This window comes from Ctenopharyngodon idella, chromosome 8 (assembly GCF_019924925.1).
Source record: "Ctenopharyngodon idella isolate HZGC_01 chromosome 8, HZGC01, whole genome shotgun sequence".
Classification (NCBI taxonomy): domain Eukaryota; kingdom Metazoa; phylum Chordata; class Actinopteri; order Cypriniformes; family Xenocyprididae; genus Ctenopharyngodon; species Ctenopharyngodon idella.
Window position 1 is genome coordinate 8,601,554 of NC_067227.1, and position 22,136 is coordinate 8,623,689.

Here is a 22,136-nt window from a genome sequence, read left to right on the forward strand (position 1 = left end):
AACACTTCATATTCTGCGCATAAAATAACAGCAGAAGAAAATGTCAGTGAGCAACAGCAAACAATTCTATATCTAAAGAGCAAAAGTATTCTTATGCATTGATGAACTTGCCCTCCATTTAACATATACACAATCATACAGTTGAAAGCTTCCACAATACGTTCCTTGAAGCTCAACAAGATTTAAAAATAAACACTGATTACATTTTCCATTTACTCTCAGGACTTCATCATCATTAACAACTTTCAATTGAAACCTCACTGGCTTTCCAAATTAGAAGCGTTTGCATATTTAAATGCATATGAGCAGATCATTTTGTTCTGTTATCAGCACTATTAGGAAACAATAACGTGAAACCCTGTTGAAAGTACATTGCTCTGAGTCTGAACTCAGCAGTGAGCTTCTATCATGATGGTCACTGATTGTGCCATTGATCTTTGCAATAAACAGGTTAATGAGTTTCCTTATGTCTTCCTCACCCTACCTATCTCTTTTGTGATATGATTATTTAAACTGGGTCTATGCCTTTGTTGAAGTTTAAAAAACTGCTGAGTAATTAAATCCTGGGAATGGTTATAACTAAGGGCAAAGTGCAGCTGGCTTCCCCTTTGCTTAAGCAGCATGTGGATGATGTAACTTCATGTTTAAGCCAATGGACGGCTTTCTGCTTATCAAGTTACAGTAGATAAAATAAATAAGTGTCACTGGAAGAGAAAGGAGGCAGGAGTGCTGGCTCTGTGCTCAGTTACAGTCAAAATGAAGAACAATTCTACAAATTTGCGTGTCCGGCTCCCTACACTAATTTTTGCATTGGAGGTCATGATTGTGGTCCTTTATGTTGTCTTTGTGACGTACGATGATCATGCTAATGCACTTCTACAGAACAACCAGACACGGCCCATGGAGAATTCATTGTATCAAAACTATCCATTTTTTGCTGACATCCAGGTGATGATATTTCTTGGATTCGGCTGCCTTCTGGCCTTTTTCCGCCGCTATGGTTTCGGTGGAATGGTGTTTAACTTCCTAATTGCCACATTTACCATTCAGTGGGCCATTCTGGTCCAGGGCTTCTTTCAATTTTACTATGATGGAAAGATTCATCTTGGTGTGCTAAATCTGATCAATGCAGAGTTTGCCTGTGCCGTTGTGCTGATCTCTTTTGGAGCAGTGCTGGGAAAGACGAGCCCTGTGCAACTCCTGGTAAGTTTATCATTTTTGCAGCAGGTTTGATATTAGATAGTGAAACATTTTCCATTATCACTGTTTTACTAAAAGGATACAGTGGAAAGATGTGGTGAACATTCACATTCATTATATTATATATACAAAAAGTAGATATTCACCTGTTTTATGTATGTGATAAAGATCTGCCATGCATTAAAAACTCAAATTCAGAGTTCACTGCTTACTGCCAAAATCATCTTCGTTCTAAAGCAGCATCCCAGCCATCGTTGGGAGTTCCCTACGGAAGCAACTCTGTGTGAGATAAACTGTTAATATGTTGCTAAACTTGCAAAAAAGAAGTACACTAGAATACTTTATTAAAAAGTACTTAAACAATATACTTTAAAAGATATATAAACTGAATGTATTGTATTCATATACTTGATTGAATGTTAATTGCAATTAAATATAGGTGTATTATAGTTTAAATTCATATTTAATGCAATTAGCTAAACTTTAGAGTGTTTTTGACCCACTTAGGGATTGTTCACCCAAAAATGAAAATTCTGTCATCATTTACTCCCCTTCAAGTAGTTCCAAACCTGTATAAATTTCTTTGTTCTGCTGAACACAAAGGAAGATATTTGGAAGAATGTTTGTAACCAAGCAGATCTCGCCATAGTATTTTTTTTTCCCTACTATGGTAGTCAATGGGGGCGAGATCTGCTTGGTTACAAACATTCTTCCAAATATCTTCCTTTGTGTACAGCAGAACAAAGAAATTCATACAGGTTTGGAACAACTTGAAGGGGAGGAAATGATGACAGAATTTTCATTTTTGGGTGAACTATCCCTTTAAGTACATCTGGCCTGGTTTCACAAACAGGGCTTAGATTAAGCCAGGATTAGACCTTAGTTCAATTAGGACATTTAAATAGCTTTTATAAATGTGCCTTAGAAAAGAACAACTATTTTGAGACAAAACCATGGCAGTGATATTAAGATATGTCAGTGCAAGCTGCTTTCAGTTAAAACAGCACAAACATTAAGCACTTCAGTCTGGGACTAGGCTTAAGCCTTGTCTGTGAAACCAGGGACAAATGTGATTTTATATTTACTTCTACTGTCTTTGAAATATTGTTAAAGTGTATTTCTGAAAATTCATTGTAAACTAAAATATACTACTGAAACTTGTATGTTATGTTGTGTATGTATTTAATGATGAAGTTGCAATTTAGTATATTTCAAATACAGTATTAACTGTAAATGTAATATCAAATAACACACTAGTTTAAATTATAATCACATACTTTACATCTTTTTCAATGTTAGTCAACACATCAAAGTAAGTGTACTTCTTTAAAGCACAACAAAAGATTTAAAAACTTAATGATGCACTTTAAAAACATTTAATTTGACATTTTTATAAACTGCACTTTTTAAATTGTGTGCTTAAGTGTGTTAAGAAACAGTTATGAAAGTGTACTCTTTATATACACTTAAGTGGCCTTTTATTACAGTTGTTGTTTTTTTAAATATACTTTTAACAGTTTAGTTCACACAAAAATGAAATTTCTGTCCCACTCTCATGTCGTTCCAAACCTGTAAGACCTTTTTTCATCTTTGGAACACAAATTAAGATATTTTGTGTTGAGAGGTTTTTTTTCCTATCCCCCATAGAAAGCAATGCAGTTAGCCTCATTCAAGGTCCAGAAAGGTATTAAAGACATTAAAATGGAAGTTAAAATAGCCCATGTGACATCAGTGGTTCAACCTTAATGTTATGAAGTGACGAGAATACTTTGTGTGCAAAAACAAAATTTCTTCTCTACCCTGTCAGTCTCATACGCAGTTGACGCAATTAATGCAGTTCAGCGCTTCCGTGTTTACGTCCGAATGCCGGCTCAGCATTGGCCGACGCTGTTTACGTGAGCACCACGATGCATGCATGTGGTGCGCACGTGACCAAAAGTATTCTCGTCGCTTCATAACATTAAGGTTGAACCACTGTAGTAACGCTGACTATTTTAACAATGTCTTTACTACTTTTCTGGACCTTGAATGATGGTAATTATGTTGCTTTCTAAATCTTAATTTGCGTTCAGAAGATGAACGAAGGTTTTGCGGGACTGTAATGACATGAGGGTGAGTACTTAATAACAGAAATGTCATTTTTGGGTGAACTAACCCTTTAAGTGCATATTTTTTTTCACTTGGTTTGGTTAAATGCATTCTGGGATTGCGTTCTTCGCATAGATACATGTGATGCTGCCTTAGAATTTAGTTAAATGAAGCATCCTAAGATGCAATAAATAAATAACTTTTTGGATTGAACCTATGAAGCCTTAAAATGCCACCTATGTAGGCAGCACACTAGGTTTTGGGATGGCTCAATTGTGTCACACTTTTGTTAGTACATTTATGTCAACAAAATGAATCACTTGTATTCCCCATTTGTAAGTCGCTTTGGATATAAGCATCTGCTAAATGAATGAAATGTAAATTACACATCCTCATACTACATTTGTGTATTGTTTATAGGTGATGGCCTTGCTTGAGATTCCTGTGTTTGGTGTCACAGAATGGGCCGTCCTGAAATACCTGAAGATCAACGATGCTGGTGGCTCGATCCTCGTCCACATTTTTGCCTGCTACTTTGGACTGGGTGTCACCTTTGTCCTCTACAGACCCAGCCTAAACGAGGGACACCCAAAAGAAACGACAAGTTACCAGTCGGATCTGCTATCTGTGATGGGAACCCTGTTCCTCTGGGTGTTTTGGCCATCTTTCAACTCAGCGCTGACCTTCAAGGGTGACGACCAACACCGAGCCGTCCTTCACACGTTCATAGGTCTCAGTGCTTCCACAATCACTGCGTTTGCCCTGTCCAGCATGCTCAGCAAGAATGGCAAAATCAGCATGGCCGACGTGCAGAACGTAACATTGGCTGGTGGTGTAACTGTTGGAGCCTCAGTGGACATGATGATTTCACCAGCCGCTGCTTTTGTACTGGGGATCCTGGGATGCATTGCGTGCATGCTGGGGTACAAATACCTAAGCCCGTTCCTGGCGCGTCGGCTGCGATTGCAGGATCAGTGTGGCATACACAACCTGCACGGCCTAACGGGACTCATTTCCAGCCTAGCAGGAATCTGCGCAATCCTGGTGGCGACTGAGGAAACGTACGGCCCCAGTCTCTACCAGACCTTCTCTCATCGGGCACCTCCAGAAGGAGACCCTCTGCTAGCGAAGTTGCAGGTATTAATCCCGGACCTGGAAGCGGGCTTGGGTCGGAGCGCACAGGAACAGGCGCTCTTTCAGGTGGCAGCCGTGTTCGGGACCATTGCTGCGGCGGCAGTGGGCGGTTTGCTGACTGGAGTAGTTCTCAAGCTACCGTATCTGGCTTCCCCCAGTGATGAGAAATGCTTTGATGATGAGCTCTTCTTTGAGGTTCCTCCAGATTACAACTGCGTAAACGGGCCACAGGATGTGTGGTCTTACGTTCTCAGAGACACAAGCAAAACTGATGCTGACTGAAAAAAGCTGCACTTGAAAAAGACTGATGTTTGACAAGAGCATTAAATAGAAGGAATAAATCTCAATGTTGGACTAGACCATAAAATATTATGGACTTTAGAACTGAGTACTGTGTAACTTGCTAAATGGTGATTTTATTTACCCAAAAAGTGGTTTATTTTAATATTTGATGGGATAAGGTTCATATACTGCATTTTTTACTGAAATATATAAAGTGTATGCTTGATTTTGATAAAATTATGTCTTTGTAAGATATTCATTTTTTTATGAATCAAATATTTCTATATACCAATTAATTTTCCATTTATAAATTTTAGATTACCCTTATGAAAAAGAGGTACACTTTGGAATACTTTTTAAAAGAGTACTGATTATGGAAATAATATACTTTAAAAGAAAATACTGCAAACTAAATGTAATGTTTTTGGAAAATTAATTGCATGTTATATGCAATTAAATGAAAAATGTATTATAGTCTAAATATTAAATGCAGTTAGCTGAACTTTAGAGTGCTTTTTGACCCACATCTTTGTGTAATTTCATAATTACTTCTATTAATAAATATGGTTTAAGTTTATTGCTGAATGCACTGACATATATAAGCGGTAAACTAAAATATACTTTAATGTAATTTCTATTGAAAATTGTATGTCATGTATTTAGACATTTGTAATTTGCAAAATTGCAAAGATATTACCTTTACGTGCTTTTGTATGTTAGTCAACACATTAAAATAAGTGTACTTTAAAGCATGACAAAACATTAAAACAATGATTTAAAATGTATTTTAATGTAAAACATTTGACATTTTTATTACAAGTTTTGTACTTACATGTCTTGTCACGAAAGTATACTCTAAGTTCATTAAAATGGCCTTTTATTTAATTAATATTATACTATCTGCAAACAATTTTTTTGTATTTTGTGCGCAGCCTTAGGAATCTGTATTTCTCGTTGAGTAACGGCAGCAACACTTCCCTCATTGAACAAAAGATAAAGCAGTACTAAAGTTAAACAGTTAACAGTTTAAAATCTGAAATATGAAGTACATTACATTTACAAGTGATAATGTTATCTTGATGAAAAGTTATTAACAGGTTGATTATATTTCTCATGCACTATCTCTTCTATCCATTTGTTTAGACAGATACACACACATACACATATATTAAGATAGGATATAAATGCATGCAGTTAAAACAAAATCATGTGATATGGAAAATCAGAATTTAGATGCTGATTGATGACACTTTCTCAAAATATGTCAGTTATACATGGATTATAACCTCATTAAAAATGGAGAGGAGTTGTGAAAGTGATTTTTTTTTTTTTCGGTTGTTTTGGATATCTGCCATTGAATTGAATTTATTTTAACTATATCAATTTCATATATGTGTTGATGGTCTACACTGAATGTGAATGAGAGACGTTAACACTTTAACTAGTAGCTTAATGCACAAGACCTTATTGTGGCTGTCTGGGTAACAATTAGGGCTAATTATGAAATAAAAATTGAATATGACTTTTTAATCTTTAAAACGGTTACATGCCGAAGATGTTGGGAAATATTACTTAGGGGTAAATGGGGATATAGCTTAATATTAAATACAACAGTGGTGGAGGTATGTCTGTAAAAGAAAAGGGTAGACAATATAGATGATTCAATTTGAAAAGATTTATTTTTCCAAGTACAAAGTGAAAAGGTGAAAAAATATTTAAAATATTTACAAGAGACGAATAAGAACAATACAACAACAAAGGTGGGAGCGAGCCTACAGTTGCAAAACAAACAAACAAAACTATCAAACGAAAATGTAGAAAAGTCTTCAGCATAAAAACACCCTAACTAAACTACTCTATCCAAATAAACAAAACAGAGGGGATGTCACCCTCTCCTAAACCTAGTGTGTCTAGTTGGACGTTCCCATCTGGTGCAATCAGTGTATGTTGCTCGACTTACTTACCCGCTGCCTCCTTCCCAGCCAGACTTGAGAGGAGAGACAGAACAAACGCAGCTGTGTCAAAACTGTACGTCCACAATATTAACACATTTCGGTCTAGTACACACATATACAATAACTCCAGCAACTGCAATAAACAAGAACACAAGCTCAAGCAAACAAGGGGGTGTGTACGGGCAAACCATCAACGATACAAGCAAAAAAAGCTGTCTGTCGACAGGGTTGTAAATTACGGGCATTTATACCGGAACGTTGCAAGGTGCAAGGTGATTGGCAGCGTGAACCGTGACGTCATCTTTCATATTGAAGAGTGACAGGCTGTTCGTCCAATAGAATCTGAAACACAAAAGCAGCGTTTAAAACAACAACAACAACAACAAAAACAGGTACATTAGATTATCTATTTGATCTTGAATTCAGTATATTTTAGTAATAAGAATTTTACTAATTTAAAATATTTATTATGTAGATATCGTTTAATTTTGCTTTAGAAAAAACAGAAATAATAAGGAAGAAACATAAGAAAACTATAGCCTATATATTACATTTATATAATATTAGATTAATATTACATTAATTTTATATAATATATTACATTAATTTAACATTAATGTTAAGGTATATATTACACATGATATATGACATTAATTTATATATTATATTTCATATTTACATGCTGTGAAATGACTCCACCCGTGTTTACAAAACGCTAGTTTCTGTAATTTATGTGGGAATTATGCAATAACAGAGCAGGTTTATCAACGAGGAGGTATTCATAGAAACAAAAGCACTGCAAATTCTGCAAGTATAACTACACTCGAAAAAAGAAACTCAAAATGCTCCTTGACTTTTATCTACATCACGAAACGATAGGAAACCCTGCCCCCTATCAGCGTCCATTTTGGGGAAAGCAGGAAGTTGTCTTGTTGGGGGAAACCTCATGACAAACATAACTGAGCTTCTTAAATATCCACTGATATATACATCGTTATTTCTTTTTGTTTGAATGATTGTTCGGTGTATTTGTTGCTCGTCTATAGGCGGATCTGACCGTTTGTTTTGCAGTTGTGTTGAGTGTCAAACTTCACACGCGCGTAGCAGAGGTCGCGACGACAACCGGAGTCCTAAATAAAACCAGGCAGTATTTGCCAAAAGCAGTTCTTGGTCTAATTACGAGGTTGGTTCAGATTTAAATGTAAATATTACATAATTTACAGTATGCTGTCAGTCAGGATATGAGTGTGGCGTATAAATTAGCTGCTTATGTAATGCTGTTGTTGTGCATCGAGAGCGTTTGCTGCAGAATCGAGTGTGTTATTTAAAGAACAGCAGTACCGTAGCTCGACTGTAAGATTGTTATCTTTCTGTTTGCTTCATCGATGTAGGAAGTACTAAAATAGAAACGTGAACTATATGTTTCATAAGGTTGGATATGTTTGTAAACCGCTTGTTGCTTTTTTTTTTTTCCATTTACAGCAGGTCAGAATGGCGGATGACTTCGATGTTGAGGCCATGCTGGAAGCTCCTTATAAGAAGGTGGGTTGGTGGACAACCGGAAGTTGCCGGATCTCAATTTTTGTAGGCTTTAAATAATTAATTTACTCAAAATGAAAAACTGTTTACTCACCCTCACGCTGTTCCAATCCATATGAATTTCATTCGTATGAGGAACACAAAATGACAAATTCTGAAGATTACTCTGCTCACTCTTAAAGGGCTAGTTCACCCAAAAATGTCACAATTTACTCACCCTCAAGTTGTTCCAAACCTGTATGAATTTCTTTTTTCTGCTGAACACAAAAGAAGATATTTTGAAGATGGATATGGATAACCAAAAAGGCTCAGGGCCCCATTGACTACCATAGTATTTTTTCCCCAAAAAATAACCTATTTTGTGTTCAGCAGAAGAAAGTAATTTATATAGGTTTGAAGGGTGAAAAGCACCATATAAATAAGTATACATAAAGGGCCTGTTTACACCTGGTCACTTCATGTGTTTTTACTGATCGGATGGCTATCTGATCTGTTAAAACGGTTCCATTACACTTGACCACATATGTGTCTCCGCAAAACGGATATATATCCCATCTTCAATTCCCACGCTATATGCAAATTTAACAAGTTCAAGTCAACGAAAGCAACAGATATGAGCTGCATTTCATTTATCATCTGCTAATTTCAAGATCAAAGACTGCAATAGGAGAGAGAGAGCGGCATCAGCACTGGTAAGATAATTTAGTCTCACTACTTTTAATGAAGATGATTGTGTTTTACGCGTCTGCGACTTACTTTCAGTTTCATTTGCGGCAGTTTGCACGTCAGCTTGCTGAAGAGATACTCGGCTACTCATCTGTTTTGCAGTAGCGCTGTCATATGTGGCCATAACATGCTGTCACACGTTTATTTTTTTAACATTTTGGGAGGAGTAAAATTTACACATGTGGCTCCAACAACCAAATGCATTTACACTTGTCCAGTTTGGAATGCGTCTCAAACCACCTCCTGAAGTGGTTTGAGTGATTGTATTTAAATCTGTTTAGAAAGTGTTTCGGGTTGTTCTGCATTTATACTAGAGATCGACCAATATATCGATTTACCGATATTTCCCCGATATTTAAGCATTTTACCATAATTAGATATCGGATTTACCGATAAACGCAGCCATCTTGTGGGTGTTTTGAGAATTGCGCGCAGGATCGCCATTACAGCGCATGAGGGAAGACGAGACAACGGCGATTTGTTTTGTTTTCTATGTAAGGGGGGAGTGATTGTTAAAAATAAAATGGTTTGTTCAGTTCAGTGGTGTTGTATTCGTGTCAAAAACAGAAGTATAACAGTAAATAAATATCGGTTCTGCATATCGGTTATCGGGCACATAAAAACAAAAATGATCGGTATCGGTTCTAAAAAATCAATATCAGTCAATCACTAATTTATACCTGGTCTTTTCACAATCTGATAGCTATCCGACCAGAGAAAACGCATGAAGTGACCAGGTGTAAACAGGCCCAACATTCGGGTTCCGTAAGTAAAATTCCCACTTATTTTTTCCACAGGGAAATTGATTTTTAAAAACAGACCTGCTATGAGCTTGTCATTCGGTGGTATATGCTTTTGTTAAAGCCATCAGCCTGCATTATTTTTTAAGTAATCATGAAAAGTGGAATTCTTGGTGAAAACTACATTACCCATGATTCTGCAAAAAATCTCCTCCAATCATAGAATCACGCCAAAAAGAGCTCTGTAGCATGAAGCACTGCCTGTAACTACTTAAATAGTTGTCTATATATTCATATTTTGCAATAAACTTAAAATATATTGTTTCTATATATATATTAGTCAACATCAGTTTTATATATAGCTCCATCACAAATGCTTCATGGGATTGTAGTTCTTTCCCTCATTAAAGCAGTTAAGTACCTTATTTTTTTTCTCTGATTTTGAAATACTTTTTTTTTTTTTCTTTACAAAGTTTGTAATGTTATGATTCAGCCTTTGATAGTTTTATTAGCTACTTATATTACTTTTATGTTGATTTTGCATTATTATTATTATTTTTTTTTTAGCTCATAAGTACCAGTGCTCAATTCATTTTAAATGCAGAAGTTCAGAGTTTCTTCTTTTATGTTTCTCAGAAGAAAGAAAGTAATTCAGGTTTGGAACAACATGGGTGGATGACGGAATTTAAATTTTTATGTGAAATGTGTGAAACTGAACTCCTTGTGTTGTCATATGGCTACTTAGAAACCCTGCATTTGTTGTCTGTGCCTGACTGAATGAGAAATGTGTATGAGAAAGAGTTATGTTGTGTAGTGTCATATCTTGAATTACAAATAAATGCCCGTCTATCTCTCTTTATAGACTTGCCTAATGATATCTCACCTCTACTCCCCTGAATACATCTTTGATTCCAGTGTGAACTGTGAAAAAAAGTAAGGTAGTAATTGCGCAATGTATTAATGTACTTTGATCCCTTAGGTAAAAAAAAAACAAATAGACCGCCACCTTACACCATCAAATCTATTCGGTTTCAGAACGGCGAATGAATGACAATAGATGAAACATAATGTGACATGGAGCAGAGACAGTATTCACCTTTCACTAATGTCACCATGAGTGAAAATCTGTTGAAGGTGAAACTAATGGAGTGGCATAAATATGTACACTACCTTTCAAAAGTTTGGGGTCGCTAATTTTTTTTTAAATATTTTTGAAAGAAGTGTCTTATATTCACTAAGGCTGCATTTATTAGATTAAAAAATACGGTAAAAACAGTAATATTGTGAAACATTATTACAATTCAAAATAACTGTTTGATATTTTAATATATTTTAAAGTGTAAGTTATTCCTGTGATGGCAAAGCTGAAAGCTAACAGCACCTGTTACTCCAGTCTTCAGTGTCACATGATCCTTAAGAAATCATTGAAATATACAAATTTTGTTATCAATGTTAAAAACAGTTGTGCTGCTTAAAATTTTTGAGGAAGCTGTAATGCTTTAATATATTTTTTTTAAAATAGAAATGTTTTGTAACATAAATATCTTTACTGTCATTTTTGAACATTTTAATAGATCCTTGCAGAATAAAAGAACTAATTTCTTTAAAAAAAAAAAAAAAAACTTACTGACCCCAATTCTTTTTTAAATGAATTTTAAGTTTATAAATATGAATACTGTCTCTCTACCCAGTCTTGTGATGGTCTCTAAAATCGTTGGTTTGTGCATGCCCTTTTTAGTAATATCTCTTTATCTTAAAGGGGTCATGAACTGCATTTTTTTATGTTTCCTGAGGTGCACTTATAATGTTAATATGATTTTTACATCAAAAATGGTCATAATTTAGAAATAAAAGGCCATTTTCTACTCTAGATTTGGACGCTCTTTTGGAAGGGGCATGTCTGCTGTGAGACTGCTATGATTAGCCAACATTGTTGCATATGAAACAAGTATTACATGTGGCACTCTCTCGAAAACCTTTAACACGTTTTTACTATTACAGTTGTCGAGATTAAGTAATTGTGAAAAGTGTTGATTAAAGCATTATATTTGGATGTACTGCCGTGGCATGAAAGGTTGCAGCGATGAGCATTGTAGCATATGACAGACATGTCTGTTGAGCGCATTAATGCAGTGATCTCGTCATTGCAACTCGATTTCTGCACTCTCACAAATGCTTTTATTATGACTAACAGTGCAAATATTATGTAAAAAAGAGATTCATTGTGCAATGTAGACAGCGTCATTGATCATAGTGGGAGTTTTGGCGAGAGTCCAGAACTCAGTCACTGATAAACTCGCACTGTGTGATTGACAGCTCCAGCGATTATAAAGGCAGCGTTCTTTGATCGCTTTCTGTATATAATTTAATCACAAATTAACTGACTGTTTAGTCACTGGCTTGATTTCCTGATGCATAAACAGAAATAAACAGTTTTGAGACAAAGAACGTTGTGACTGTACATGAATCATTGCATATCAGAAATCACTGATCAGTGATCACAGATTAGGCATTAGAATTAACACGGTTACTTGCATATTGTTTGCAAAGCCGAAATTGTGACTAATTTACCTAAGAATCCAAAATGTACCAAACAAACAATGTTCTATTAAGACATTTACATTGTTGAAAATAAATAAGCACTTTCCTAGCATTAGTATCCTTTGGATAGTAATGCTATTTTTAGTCCAGTGATCCTGTATCTTCTCTCGTTCTCATCTCACTAACACGCCAGTGGGCAGGGACAAAGATGTGATGATGTAGATGTAGGTGTTGATCTGATTCTACAGAGGCGGTCTTTTCGTTGATGTGACAAAATCCGAAATGACTTGTTTTCAGAGCTTGGTTTCAATTAAAGCTGTTTTTAGACTAACAAAGAAGTTTTGAGTTCTGAAACTTCTGAAATGACCTCTTGCATGTTAAAAGATCAAGGGAAATTTGATTTCTCAATTCATGACCCCTTTAAAACTGAATTACCCAATAATCATTTCTATCATTAAATATAAATAGAATTTTTATGCTTTTCTAATTAACAACAAATAAGTGCCACTCATAGTTGTGAAAATGAGGCAAATGCAGGAAAAAAACCCTGAAAATCTTTTGATGAGGTTTTAAGTTGTATCTTTTTTGGCTGACTTTGATGCGGTGTCTTTTGGGAGGCGATATGACTAAGCCGTGTAAATCCCTGTCTGCTTCAGGACAAGCTGTGAGACAGAGATGGCATCGAGCTCTCACAGTCCAACAGCGCTAACTGGAGAAGATCACATGGACTGACAGCCTCGACTCTGGAATGCCCTTTAGCATCTCTATAGCATGACAACAGCAAGACTTAGGCTTAAAATAGCAGGGTACCTATACTACGACCCTGAGGGTCCCCTAAAAAAAACATGTCAAGACCTTGAACTTACTGATAGTTTTCAAAAGTTGAAGACTGTCCCAGTCAACATCTTATGAAGAACAGACCATTTGGTTATATTCAATTTGCACACGCTTTTCTCCAAAGTGATAAAATGAGGAAAACCAAGCAATTTATCATGAAGGAGCCAACAATAGTAGCATTTCTGTCTTCTCTCTTATCCCCCTCCCCTCTCCACTTCCAGTGTTTCCTCTCCATCCTCATGTTGTTCTTTTGTCAATCCTGTTCAGGGTGAAAGCAAGTCTTCTAGCGCCAATGGTCATAATGAGGAACGCAGCAAAAAGTAAGCAAAAACTCTCTGTATTCTGTTCATTCATCTTAATTTTAAGTTTTTTTGTGTAAATGAAATTGTGGGTCTTTTCCCCGGTAGGAAAAGACGCAGCAACAGTCGTAGTCCGAGTCCAGGCCGCCGGAGGAGTAGAAGCGGGGGGCGCAAGAAGAGCCGAGAACGACGCAGGAGCCGCAGCCGTGAGCGAAGACGTTCACGAAGCAAAGAGCGCAAACGTTCACGATCCCGCAGCAAGGATCGTGGTGGACGTTATCGTGGACGCAAAAGCCCCTTGTGAGTTTAACCCCTGATCATTCAATTAAGAGGCTATATTTTATTTTTCTAAGTGCGGCTATGTCTTTGTAGTGTTCAAGATTGGTGGGTTTAAAATGGATGACCGTAAGAACAGGACAAAGCAAATGTCCTGTTCGACAGCAAATGTCAAGTGTCCGACTGTTGCTGAATTCAGGGTTGTAAAAACCCAAAAATGAAAATTCTGTCATCATTTACTCACCCTCACATTGCTCCGAACCCATAAGACTTTCAGCAAAGACATAAAGACATCATAAAAGTAATCCATATGAATCGAGCGGTTTAAACCATGTCTTCTGAACAGACACAATGGCTTTACATGACTAACAGATTTTATTTGGGTTTTTACTCAAATATAAACACATACACATAAGCTCATAAAATATGGTAAACGGAAGCTTAATTGCAGAAATCTCACTGGTTCTCATGTGTCAAGCAAGCATGGTTGAGATTTCGTTTACCGTATTTGATGAGCTCAATATGTTTAGAAGATGATTAGAAGTCATACAGGTATGGAACCACATGAGGGTGAGTAAATGATAACAGAATTTTAATTTGTGGGTGAACTATCCCCTAAGACAGACCATGGGCCAATTTGAATTTATTGTTACATGTTGTGTATTTGGAAAGCACATCATAGTTTGTTGTAACTAAAATGTGGCCAGTGTCTTGCTTAATGTGCATCTGCTTTGCTAAGAATGCAGAAGTACTTTAATCTTGCATTGCTTTATGGCACATTGCTGAAGTGAGAATTTTGCTGTATTTTTGGAGTTGCATTTTTTTATTTTGAGGAATTCTGAAAATAGAAAACCGGGAGGCAACGTCTATCCAGGCCTACTGTGTTCTGGTTCATGGGGGCCACCTTAACCACAAGTTCATTGTCCAATTGGAGTCACATGACTTAGCATGCCTTTATAGAGCTTTTTCAGGGTGCTTTCACACTAGCACTTCAGAATTCGGTTCGTTTGGAGGATGTGAATGCTGAACGATAAAACTGTGTTTGTGTGTGTCCTCACTGACGCACTCCAGGCAGAGAGAATGTATATCTAATTTCTGCCCCCCTTCAGCAAAAATGGTCTCCCGCGTTCTTTAGAACATTTGCAGTACGTTCATGCAGATAGATTCATGCAGGTAGAACCAAAGGTTAAAAATGAACAACAAAAGTGATACAAGCAACTCTATCCATTTTGGCACTTTCTCCTTCATAGCCGTTACTTAGTAACATGGGTACGCGGCTGCAGCTTGATGACGCAAGCGTACCATGGTTGGGACCCAAATAAAATAATGTGAACAGAGAACAGAGGGGGATGGGGGCAGGGGAGCAATCGAGCTCTGGTTCTGGTTATATTTTCTAAAATATATGGGGATAACATATATATATATATATATATATATATATATATATATATATATATATATATATATATATATATATATATATATATATATATATATATATATATAATAAAATATTGATTAATAGAATGATTCAAATAATGATTCAAATAGAATTTATTGCTCAGCTCTTATACCATGGTTCTTGTTTTCATGGTAACAGCAATGTCATCTCTGATGGTGGATTTAAGGAGGATCTTCATTCAGGATTATGGTTCTCCACCTGAATTCGGCTATTTATTATGATTTCTAAAGAATCTAAAATCACACTTGTCTTCTACCAAAGCCAATATAGTCATATGTTAGGTCTGATTTGGGTTATCATTATTATAAATCAATTTTTCTGTCAAATGAATTTTTACCTTTATAACTTTTTTTTTTCTTGACTAAAACTACATTTGGTTTTCACTGGATACTTGCCCCCTTGCACCAGTATGTAGTAGCCCTCGCATGGCCACAGTGGCTGAAAGTTGACTGGTTTAACACTGAGACAAACCCTTGTTTTATGTCATAGTATGGGGCCGAAATTAAATGGTGGTCCCGGAGGGAAGACCGGCCCACAACATTTCACCAAACACAGGTGATCTCATCTGTGACTCTTGCTGCCTGTTGTGAGCTGAATGTGTGTGTTTGTCTTGAGTAATCATACACGGATGGGTAATAAACACAGACTGATGATGTATTCTGATTCTAGTCGCAGGCGCTCTCGGAGCAAAAGCCCGTTTAAGAAGGACAAAAGCCCCGTCAGGTGAGACACTCATCACACTCTGCTGTAGTACTGAAGTATTGAAGTATTTCCACAAGTTATTCCATAAGCCATTTTATTTTAAATGACACTAGATAAGGCAGAGCGAAATCTGCCACTATGGTGCACTTAAAATAAGAATAGGAACTGAAAGTGGTGGATGGAGTTATTTTTAAAAGGTGTTAGAGGTTAACTGTTCACCTTCTGTCTCACAGTAATACTGTACATCAAGTCTACAGCTCTTGGTAAACTTGATATAAACTACATTAATGTGTTATTGATTAAATTAATTGTTGTTCAAAATAATCAATAAAAAGAACGCATACATGTCATTTTAATAGAGTATTTTACAGTCCATTTAGCCTGACATTAAAAAGTTTTTTGCCCTATTCAAAATCATAGACAGAAAAAAATTAAATTGTTATAGTATGTGTTCAATTTATTAACTTGATTCACTCCCAAACAGTTGATCTCAATTTAGTATCAGATGTACTACAAAATCTGTTTTGATATCAAAATTAAGGGCTATCTAGATCTACAGAAATCATTGATAAAATTATTAATGTTGTTCACAATAGTCAAAAAGTACAAAAATACGCAATGTATTATTTTAATAGAGAATGTTAAGGTCCATTTGGCCTGACATGAAAAAAGTATAATATAATATTTATTATTGTTAGCGATTTCTGAGAGACGCTGTTAAAAGTGGATCAGACCGAGCACCACAACATGTAGCCAATCAGCAGTAGGGGGCGTGTCCATTCATAATGGGGGAGGAGAGAGAGTAAGAAAGAGGGCGATATGAAGAGACTGTAGAAAGGGAGATGGCTGAGAGACATTACAAAAATAAGATTAAGATTAACTGTGTATTGGATTATACAGAACTCAGAACATGATTTTTATTGTCATTGCAATATATTTTGGCGAAGAGATATGAATTCAAACCTAGTAGTTTATATTGTACATGAAAAGCTTTATCAAATGGCTATGATCTTTATTTATGATCACAGAATGGCTTATGTTGTGGAAATGTCTATCAGAGATTAATTTGCCTTTATTTCCAGAGGGAATGACTTGTGTTTCAGTGGTTGATGACCTGTGTGTTTCTTCAAACAGGCAACCGATAGATAATCTAAGCCCAGAAGAGAGAGACGCCCGCACAGTGTTCTGCATGCAGCTCGCTGCCAGAATTAGACCCAGAGATCTGGAAGAATTCTTCTCTGCAGTGGGAAAAGTATGATGCCCCAGATTAAAGCACACTTGGTTGTGATCCCTTTTTCTCCCCATTTACTGATATTAAATGACAGATACAACACATGAGAGCTTTTATATCCATCTTTTAAGGTCCGTGACGTGAGGATGATCTCAGATAGAAACTCTCGGAGGTCAAAGGGCATTGCCTACATTGAGTTTGTGGAGGCCACATCAGTACCACTGGCAATCGGCCTGACGGGGCAGAGAGTTCTGGGAGTGCCTATCATAGTCCAGGCCTCGCAGGTCAGAGCATCAACACAATGAAAATCCACTGCCTGTTTACTATTACAATGATTATGAATAATTTTGTTGAATTGTTTGCATATTTCAGGCTGAGAAGAACAGGGCCGCAGCCATGGCTAGCATGCTCCAGAGAGGTGGTGCAGGGCCCATGCGGCTGTATGTTGGCTCCCTGCACTTCAATATAACTGAGGACATGCTCAGGGGCATTTTTGAGCCGTTTGGAAAGGTGTGTTTGGCATTTGAATTGGTTTTGCATGTATAAGCAGTTAAACCAGGATAAAACTAACATGGACTGAATGTTATTTTTGTCATTTCAGATTGAGGGCATCCAGCTAATGATGGACAGTGAGACGGGCAGGTCGAAAGGATACGGCTTCATATCAGTGAGTTCATATACTGTATATATATATATATATGACAGTGGATGACTAGTCAAATTCTGGTCCTTTGTGTTTGTGAGTAGGTCTGTACGATTTGGGGAAAGAATATAATTGCAGTTTTTCTAATAAAAAATGTGATTGCAGTGTAAAAAGCAATATATTTTTTTTTAATCTCCAGGTTTGTTGTGCTTGTTTCTGAGCTGCACAGTTTGGCCAAAAATGTCTGTTTATATATTTATATGACTACATAATGGTAACACTTTACAATAAGGTTAATTTGTTAACATTAGTTAATGTATTAACTAACAACTAACAATGAGCAATACATTTGTTACTGTATTTGATAATCTTTGTTAAAGTTAGTTAATAAAATACAGTTGTTCATGGTTTCTTCACATTAGTTCGCAGTGCATTAACTAATGTTAAATACAATATTTGATTTTAATAACGTATTAGTAAATGTTGAAATTAACATTAACAAAGATTAATAAATGCTGTAGAAGTGCAGTTCATCATTAGTTCATGTTAACTAATGTAGTTAACTAATGTTAACTAATGAACCTTATTGTAAAGTGTTACCATAATCATAGTAATCTTTGTGATTATTCCAGCTTTTTTATATATATATATAAATGTTCTGACTTTCATTTCGAAAAGACAAGGGCAGTTCTATTACACCATTCCAATGCTGATTGGATATCTGTTTGTGCAGTTTGCAGATGCAGAATGTGCTAAAAAAGCCCTGGAGCAGCTAAATGGTTTTGAGCTTGCGGGGCGGCCAATGAAGGTGGGTCATGTTACCGAGCGTTCGGATGCCTCATCGGCCAGCTCCTTCTTGGACAATGATGAGCTGGAGAGAACTGGCATTGACTTGGGCACGACGGGTCGCCTTCAGCTGATGGCAAGACTCGCAGAAGGTACAGATTGAACCCTGCATGTTACTGTCTCTCAGATGTGCCAATGACTGATTCAAACTACTTGTGTATTGCTTATTCCAAATGATATTGCATTGTTTTGTACTCATTGAAATGTGTCTCTGGGATGTTTTTAGGCACAGGACTGCAGATTCCTGCTGCTGCCAAGCAGGCCTTACAGATGAGTGGTTCTGTGGCGTTTGGAAATCTGGCAAATGGTGTGTCTTTGAGTCATTTTCATATTCCTATCTTAGAATCCATTGAGTTGAATGGGCTGTGTATCTTCATCTAAATGCCTTGATCTAAACGAAAGCAAAATCTGGTCTATATGGCAGATACAGAGAGTAACCATGTCATATTGCATCTAATATAAACCTTCATCTAAGAAAACAGATAAACATATCTTCATCAGCCTCATTGTACTTATATTTCATTCACCTAAGACATGATCAATTCCAGAATCCCATAATGAGGCTTTGCGACTTAAAATCTTGCATATGGATACGTTTACACTGGAAGGCATAGTGCTCAATTCTGATTTATTGCTAAGATCTGATTTTTTTATTTTTATTTTTTTTGTTTGACTGTTCACATTTTTTTCAAATACAGTAAAACAGTTTTGAGTGTGATCAGGTCACGATCCTGAACTGACTCACATGCGCAACTTGAAGTAACAAACACAAAGCCGGCATTCAGCACACTGTCGTATGTATGCAAATAAACATGAACATGAAAAGTCGCATGAACTCCGATATGACTGTTAAGACTGAAATCGCATTGCAAAATATCAGACCTGTATCTGATTAAGGACCACATATTAAAGTGGCCCAAATCAGAATCAAAAAGATCCTGTTCACACTTCAGAAAAAAATCAGATCTGAGTCGCATGTAAGCAAAAAAAATCTGATTTGGGCCACTTTTGCCTGCAGTCTGAACGTAGCTTATGTGGCTGATATGATTAATTTGAAGTACATCAAGGTCTTGACAATTTGCCTCCAGAGGAGACTCGACAAATCCAAACAGAGCTTGTTGACCTGCTGTCCTGTTCCCACCATTTATTTGTTATTCAGAAGGCTTACAGCAAAATTTTGTGACTAGTGACAGTCATTCTCAAGAGCATATGATGCTTTGCTTACCTGTGGTAGTGACAGTCTTTTGTGTGTTTGTGCCGCTTACAGCCTCAGCCGCACCTCCTCTTATTCCCAATCCTGGGATGAACCAAGCTATGAACCTTCCAACCCAGCCTCTGGCCACACACTGTTTACAGCTCTCCAACATGTTCAGTCCACAGACGTGAGTTGCACTAATTATTAAAACTTTTTTTGATAATAAGGTGTATGTGATGTCAAATGAGATGTATCTTTTGTAAAAGAAACTTCTTGATGCATTGCTTTGTAGGGAAAACGAACCTGGCTGGGACATGGAGATACGAGATGATGTCATCGAAGAGTGCAAAAAACACGGAGGAGTGGTTCACATATACGTCGACAAAAACTCTGCTCAAGTAAGTGATCGCCTTTATACGGTGGCTATAAAAGCCTACACACCCCTGTCAAAATTGCAGCTTTTTAAAATATAAAAACTGAATCAAAGTAAAATCATGTCAAATCTATTTCCAACTTTAACCCTCCTAATGCATTTGGGTCCATTTTGACCCAGAAGAGGTACATAAAAATTTTTAATAAGTAAGAGATATGACGATTTAAACTAAATTGCTACACCTTTTGCGTTTGGATCTGTTTTGACTGGAAAGTGAACTATGGCTTTAAAATGAGATTCAAAAAATTTAAAAATGAGATTGACTGTTTAGTAAAAGTTTATGCAAGTAAAATGAATATATTTTCTTTGAAAACTTTTTAATAATTCAGTGTCAATAATTCAGTAGTTTCAATAATTCAGTAATATTGATGTTGTAGGGCTTAAGATCATCAAAGCCTTTCTCGTTTTCCCCAATATGACAAATCCTCACTCTTGCTCTTGTTTGTCAGGGAAATGTTTATGTAAAATGTCCAACCATCCCAGTAGCAATGGCTGTTGTCAGCGCTCTGCACGGGCGGTGGTTTGCAGGTAAACCTGTCCCATTTTCTCCCATCTACCAAGTTTTTCTTTTTAATAGACTGCCTTGCATGGGCTGTGCGTGACATTAATCGCAATCTCTTTCCTTTTTACAGGTAAAATGATCACAGCTGCCTACGTGCCCCTCCCTACATACCATAACCTGTTTCCAGACGCTGCCACAGCCACGGAGCTCCTGAGGCCCATGCACCGGTGATCCAGCCCATCGCTTTGGCTCGGACCCCTGCCACCCACTGACCCTGCTTCATCTGGAACCCCAATGCATCTGTACTCCTTCCCAAATGAACTGCTGTGGGCCTGAGACGGTCCTGTCACTGAGGGACACTTAATGTATGAAGTTAGATTTCACAGTTGGACAGCATTTTCAGTCTCGTAATGGCAAAAGCAAACTTCAGACCAGCTCTCAGCTTTATGTACAGTGGTATATTGATAAGTGAAAACCTGTAACATTGTCACCCTCTCTAGATGAGTTCTTGACTCTTGAAAACCAGTTTCGAAGATTCTGGGTTTTTTTAAAAGGTATTTGACCGTCTTTCTGTTTGTTTTTGTAAGGATAGAAGGAAGGTTTCTTCAGCTGTTTGGTCGTCAAGTCAAGGAAAATTTTCACTGATCTTCATCTTTTCAAGACAGACATTGTGTTGTGAGCTATTGGTTCATTTTTCATTCTGGTTCTTCACTTTTAAGCAACAAAAGACAACCAAAAAAAGTTTTTGTTTTTTTGTTTTCTTCTGGAGAGTCTACTCAAGCTGTTTAGCTTTCTAAAACAACATTGAATTTATAACTTTTCATAATCAAGAATTGATTTTTCTAAAATCTTCTACGATTAAAAGACTTTCACAACACTGTGTAAAAATGAGTTTTGTCTTTGTATTCATGATATGATGTGTTGGTAGATATCCTGAACACCTCTAGAGGGTGCTGGTAGTTTGTGTTCATTGAATAAGGATGTTTTTGTAAGTATTAAAGGATAGTTCACCCAAAAATGGAAATTCTGTCGTTTAATGACCCCCATGTTGTTCCAAACCCATATAACTGACTTTCTTCTGTGGAATATTTTTTTTTTTTTTTTTTTTTTTAAATCCATAAAATGGAAATCAGTGGTCAACAAAGCTCTTTGGTTACCAGCATAATATCAAAAAATATCTTCTGCAGAAAAATGAAAGAAAGTAAGTCATATGGGTTTGGAATCACATGAGGGTGAATATATGACAGCATTTTCATTTTTTGGTGAACTATCCTTTTAAAGTCACCATGAAATCAAAATGGACAATTCTTGTTTTTGTTTTGTTTTTTGTTGTTGTTTTTTGTTTTATGGAATATTGCAGTATTTATTATAAACAATTTATCCGTGCACATCTTAAAATATATTTTAGTTCATGTTCCCTCATAATCTTTAATCAAAATAACTTCCCCTCCCTCTTCCAGTGACATCTCTTCTCTGATCACAGCAATAGCAAACCACAATGATCC

At 36.5% G+C, this 22,136-nt stretch overlaps 2 protein-coding genes across 7 annotated transcripts; both read left to right on the forward strand.

Annotated features, from left to right (window-relative positions):
• The first annotated feature begins 536 nt into the window (after window positions 1-536).
• Window positions 537-13,502, forward strand: rh50 (Rh50-like protein). Of its 5 annotated transcripts, none has more exons than XM_051902759.1 (7): window positions 537-1,203; window positions 3,709-7,842; window positions 8,142-8,201; window positions 9,628-9,689; window positions 10,527-10,597; window positions 13,310-13,362; window positions 13,450-13,502. In XM_051902759.1, exons 1-2 carry the CDS (start codon window positions 757-759, stop codon window positions 4,702-4,704), a joined length of 1,443 nt encoding a protein of 480 aa, XP_051758719.1. In that variant the 5' UTR covers window positions 537-756; the 3' UTR covers window positions 4,705-7,842; window positions 8,142-8,201; window positions 9,628-9,689; window positions 10,527-10,597; window positions 13,310-13,362; window positions 13,450-13,502. The 5 variants fall into 5 exon arrangements, with proteins under 5 accessions (XP_051758719.1, XP_051758717.1, XP_051758720.1 ...); XM_051902757.1 differs by lacking the exon at window positions 9,628-9,689 and adding an exon at window positions 12,862-13,011; XM_051902760.1 differs by lacking the exon at window positions 10,527-10,597.
• Window positions 7,656-21,519, forward strand: rbm39b (RNA binding motif protein 39b). 2 transcript variants are annotated; one of them, XM_051902754.1, is made up of 16 exons: window positions 7,656-7,842; window positions 8,142-8,201; window positions 13,310-13,362; window positions 13,450-13,641; window positions 15,569-15,634; window positions 15,749-15,802; window positions 16,916-17,033; window positions 17,144-17,296; window positions 17,385-17,522; window positions 17,614-17,679; window positions 18,389-18,593; window positions 18,728-18,808; window positions 19,769-19,883; window positions 19,989-20,094; window positions 20,579-20,657; window positions 20,762-21,519. In XM_051902754.1, exons 2-16 carry the CDS (start codon window positions 8,151-8,153, stop codon window positions 20,860-20,862), a joined length of 1,578 nt encoding a protein of 525 aa, XP_051758714.1. In that variant the 5' UTR covers window positions 7,656-7,842; window positions 8,142-8,150; the 3' UTR covers window positions 20,863-21,519. The 2 variants fall into 2 exon arrangements, with proteins under 2 accessions (XP_051758714.1, XP_051758715.1); XM_051902755.1 differs by lacking the exon at window positions 15,569-15,634.
• Window positions 21,520-22,136: the final 617 nt, after the last annotated feature.